The sequence below is a fragment of the Theobroma cacao genome, chromosome 3, assembly GCF_000208745.1.
Source record: "Theobroma cacao cultivar B97-61/B2 chromosome 3, Criollo_cocoa_genome_V2, whole genome shotgun sequence".
NCBI lineage: Eukaryota > Viridiplantae > Streptophyta > Magnoliopsida > Malvales > Malvaceae > Theobroma > Theobroma cacao.
Window position 1 is genome coordinate 22766539 of NC_030852.1, and position 5205 is coordinate 22771743.

At 31.3% G+C, this 5205-nt stretch overlaps 1 protein-coding gene across 1 annotated transcript; it reads left to right on the forward strand.

Moving 5' to 3' along the window:
* Positions 1551-3495, forward strand: LOC18604800 (protein FEZ). The gene is made up of 3 exons (XM_018117076.1): positions 1551-1731; positions 2040-2314; positions 3439-3495. The coding sequence occupies exons 1-3, from the start codon at positions 1551-1553 to the stop codon at positions 3493-3495; spliced, it is 513 nt and encodes a 170-aa protein (XP_017972565.1).

Consider the following 5205-nt stretch of genomic DNA (forward strand, 5'->3'; position numbering starts at 1 on the left):
CTCATGTCGATTCTCAAGTAACATGAGAGTCTGGGTCGGCGGCGAGGAGGCTAGGTTGACGACAAGGTTGGCTGGGGTGGTTGGTTTAGGGCAAAAGTGGTGTTGGGAGGCGGGTGGGGAGAGAGAAAAAGAGAGAAAACCGGCTAGGGCTTTTAAGGGACGTAAATTTACAAAAATCTAAAATAAAGTTGCTGTGGGAAATTCTGTCTGTAACACCATCGATAATGTGAATGCTTTATCGACGGATAACTTCATCGAAAAACCAGTTGGTAAGTTCCATCTCACTGACGGACATGATTGGTTGGCAATCTGCACATCTTTTCTTGTTCATTGCGCGGCTTTTCGACGAAATACATTCAGTCGATAATCCGTCACAGTTGGTCGACATAAAAAGATCTTGCCTCTGGCGCTGCATAGATAGGGACATCACTCGAGCTTAACTGACGAGCTATTTTTGTGATTAGCGCTTCTGCTCAGTAGCTAGATCGGACTGTCTGTACCTTTCCTAACTCTGCCTGTAAGGAAGTTAGTCCATAGCACTCATCGGGCCAAAGCATTTAGAAATCGTCCGTCGATTAAGAGTGAAATCAAACGTACAATGGGAAGTGGGAGATAGCATTGTAGACAAATGGTACTTGCTTCAAGAGGAAACCCGGGAGTCCATCATACGAAAACTTTGCAGTAACCCTACTGATCAGCACCAATAAGCGAGAATTCCTTAACGAGGGAGTATTCAGCGGGAAATCTCTCTCCCCTTGTTCTCTCCTTGGGTCTTTAAAACCAGCCCACAAAATTCCTTGTCTTTCCTCCCACACGGCCGGCATTCTTGAGTTTCATGGACCTTGCTTGGACTGTTTTTTCGACAGCAAAGTACAGTTTATTCAACTGCGCATGGGAAATGTAGCATTTGAGTATTTTCTAAAGAGAAAAGCATACATTCCTTAGCTTGGGAGAGTTCAAGGCCTCTTGGGAGTTTTATCTACATACGAGGTTGAGATATTTAGGGATGTTAAAATGATGACTATAAATATCTGATAGTCCCCTGTTTAACAGTTAAAATAAATATTCTAAAAAAAAGGAGCATTTGAGCACTTAGCACCTTTATTTATTGTTTGATTCGGATTGTATCGTTTCTTTCTTTAATTTATAACCAAGAAGTCATTGTATTTTTTATTACCTCAAAAACATCAATATTATTTAATCTTATCGAGACATATTTACCAAATCTAAAAAGGCTTAATTTGCTTTCCCAACTCCACGACAGCCACGCAAGGAAACTAGAATAAGAAGGCAATCCACAACCAGGAAAAACTCTATTCTGTTTTATTCTGTAAACGAATCAAAGTTCTAATAGGATTCCACAATTATCAGCAGCGACACTCCTTGCGTTTTCAAAGGGTCACTTCCGTTTAGGTTTGTCATTTTTTTTCCCTATAAGACCATGTAACTTGTACGCTTGTCCATCTCTGTCAGCTTCCTTCTTCAATATTTACCATATTAATTGTTAGATGTACGTCTACACTCTCTTTTCTTTGCCTTCTATTTCAATGATGGAAGGCCATGAGGAATATTTTGATGATCAATTCCCAATTGGGTATAGGTTTATGCCAACGGATGAAGAGTTGGTGACTCATTATTTGACTAACAAGGTTTGTCGCAACCCTGTTCCACCTTCAGCTTTTCAAGAAATTCGTTCTACCGAGCTTTACAGAAAGCCTCCAAAGAGTTCAGGTAGGTTACAATGATATTTTTTTTTATAGATATTGTACACTATGCTTTCATAAACCCACCATTTCGTTTTCTTTCTATTGTCTGATTTTCTTCTTCATAACTCACCATTTTTTTTTCATCACCCTCCATTCATTATTTTTTCCTCACCCCATTTTTATTTTTCAAGAAGCTGGAATTTTCTTTGTTGTTTTATTAGACCCATACATACTCATTCATACTTTCTTCCTATATATATTCTTTATTGTAAAAATTTTCCAATGCTTTTTTTTTCTAACTTGTTTTAATTTAATTTTTTTCCCACTCTCAAGTGCAATACTCTAGTGGAGAAAGAGAGTGGTTCTTCTTTATTCATCAGTATGGGAACTTTGAGGAGCAAAATAAGGCAATTCGAATAGTTGAAGATGGACGAGGGTTTTGGCGAACAAATGGAGAAAAGCCCTTATTCGACACGAAAGGGAATGTGTTAGCCTTCAAGACTCATTTGATATATTTTTCGGGATGCCTCTCAAATGCAAAGAAAACACATTGGAGAATGGATGAATATCGACTGCCAATTCAATTCTACGCTCAACACAATTCCAAGGTAACACAAATGAATTTATAAGCACTCGCAAACCATACCTATCTAAATAATGAACTTTGGTTAGACTCTCTTTTTTTCCTTTCGTTTTTTTTTTCTTGGATGACGAGGGATCGCTCGCATGCACCTCCACCATCGGTTGAATTCAAGTCCATCAACGTAATCAAACCCAAGGGGTGCAGGCTTATATATGCGTGTTTTTTTTTGAAGTAGAATTTAATTGATGATAGGGACAATATAACTTTTACTGAAAATAGAGAAGGGTTTAAGCTTTTATCGACTAGAAGATGATATGTATCTATTGTTGTATATCAAAGTCGTATCTGATATAATGGATACACTTTTTATAAACTTAATTCAAATTAATTATTAAAAATTTTATATTTATTAGTTTTTGAGTTAAAACATGAAAAATTATATTTTATGAGTTTGAATATTTAGATGTTAAACAAAAAAATAAAAATTAAATTTACCTTTTAATTTTAACATGATAAGTGTTTTAAATTTTAATTAATAAATTAATAAGAAAAAATGTATATTTTATTTAAAATCTATATTATTAAGGAATATGTTAAAAGTTTAAATTAAAAAAATTATCTTTTCAATTTACATATTATAATCTTTAATTTTGTTAAAAAATACAATATTTTTTAATTTTGTTCTTTATTTTATATGCATAAATTTTATTTGTATTAATTTTAATATTAATTCTTANTTAAATTAAAAAAATAATTATCTTTTCAATTTACATATTATAATCTTTAATTTTGTTAAAAAATACAATATTTTTTAATTTTGTTCTTTATTTTATATGCATAAATTTTATTTGTAATTAATTTTAAATAATTAATCTTATGGATGATCTACAACCTCCTAATCTTAGCTTTGACGCCGTTAATATGACGAATAATGCTGGAAAATTTTTCATCAACTTCAGTGATATGGTTGTATATATAAAGATTAAATTATCCGCCCCACATATTTATTACTAACCATCTACTCTGATTCTCTCTTTTTTTTTTGTCATTGTGTGACATATCAATACTTCCCATTAAAGTTGAACTAAGTAACTAATTCTTAATTTTTTTTTTTAAAAGTAACTAGTTATTCTCTAATATTGTTTGCAGGAGCAATGGGCTGTGGGGAGACTTAGAAGAGGAAGAGAGTACAATCTTGGTTTTTAAACCTATTACTTACAGATGAAGCGATTAAATGTCCTAGCAAATACCTCACTATTAGCATCTGGCATATTATCTCTTCATTTCTAGAAATTTCTTTGTTTATTCATACTTCACAAAATTTGGTTGAAGAAAAAAAATAATTTCCTTTGACCTCCAATGCCATGCCAGATTGACCTCAAATAACAAAATGTTTTCCGCTTCAATCACATATGAACTATCAAAAGTAAAAGTATGTATCTTTGTTTTGTCAGCCTTTTTTTTAACATTATCATTATTAACAAATTCAATTTTGACCATGTATGACATGTTTGGTTCGTGAAATAAAATGGAATGGAATAAAATAAGTATTTTATAGAAATAGTATTGGATAGGAATAAAATGAAAATGTTATTATATAGTTTGATTAACGGAATGGAATAAGGTAAGAATTACTATCGTGACTTATTATAATGTTTGGTTGGTAAAAATAATTTTAAAATAACAAAGGAATAAGAGATAAAAAACAAAAATACCTTTTATTATAATATATAATTTTTAATTTAATTTAATTTAATTTTTAATTAATAATAATTTATATTTATTTAAAATATTAATAATTGAAAATTTGAAATTAATATTTTCTTTATAATTTAATCATCAATATTTCAAAATATTAATATTTTATTTATAATTTAAATATTATTATGATTAAAGAATTAATAATTTTAATTAATTTTTTAAATTTAATATATTATTTTTTAAAAAATATAATTAAAAACTTAAAATTTTTATTTTAAATTTTCTTTTCATTTTCCTTTCTTCTCCTTCGATTGGCCAGTAGAGATGTGGCCGGTGTAACGGTGTATCGATCTAGCGCTCTTTGTGGTCAAATCTGACCATTAGCGCACTAGATTGGCACTTCTTGCAATTGGATTTGCCCATGAGATCTAGCTGGGAAGTTCTGGATTTGAGATAGATGCCATATCTAGTGCTTTCTCGATTGGATCTGGATGAAAAGCTTTAGATTCGGCCCTAAAACCACCTCTGCCACTTCTGTCGTTGCCGTTGCCCTTTTTTGGTAATGGGTGGAAGATTAAAGTGAGAAGGAGAAAGGTAGAAGCTAGAATGGAGGCAAAAGAGGAAGAGAGAGAATAGAAAGAATGTATTTAGATAGATATGATTGTAATTTTTCAAACTTATAAGAGGCATATGGGTCTTATCATTTTAAAGGCTATTCCTTAGCCAGGGAATAGAAAAAACCATGGGAGTTGGTATTAGCTATTACTTGATATTAGGTGATTTTAAGGAAAGAACAAATGTTCCTTAGGAAAAGCCATTTCTCCAACCAAACATGTTGTTATAGTATTAGCATATGTAGTAGAGCTTGGGTAATGATAGTAATAGGTTTGTTATGGTTTTGTAGACACACCATTTTGTTTGGGGTGTCTCACCAAAATAAAGAAAAAAATAAATAATTAAAAAAAGAGAAAAGATAATAATAAAGATAAAGGCAATTTAAAAAAGGAAATAAAAAAAATAATGAACAAAACAAAAAAAATTAAAAATAATAAAATTAAGATTCTAATCCAGCAAGTTTTGAAATTTGATTTTTTAAAGAGGAAGAAAATCCTAATCTAAGATCAACATAAAAATGGATGGGTATAAATACCCCCATTCATTAGCCTAGAGGGGGACACAAAGAGAAACAAAAAAAAAAAAAAAAGGAAAACAAAC

Bases quoted from the DNA above. Each gene is read 5' to 3' on its own strand.
- LOC18604800 (XM_018117076.1), top strand. From the start codon at position 1,551: ATGGAAGGCCATGAGGAATATTTTGATGATCAATTCCCAATTGGGTAT. The intron at 1,732-2,039 runs GTAGGTTACAAT...CCCACTCTCAAG, and splicing joins AAAGCCTCCAAAGAGTTCAG to TGCAATACTCTAGTGGAGAA. The intron at 2,315-3,438 runs GTAACACAAATG...TATTGTTTGCAG, and splicing joins ACGCTCAACACAATTCCAAG to GAGCAATGGGCTGTGGGGAG.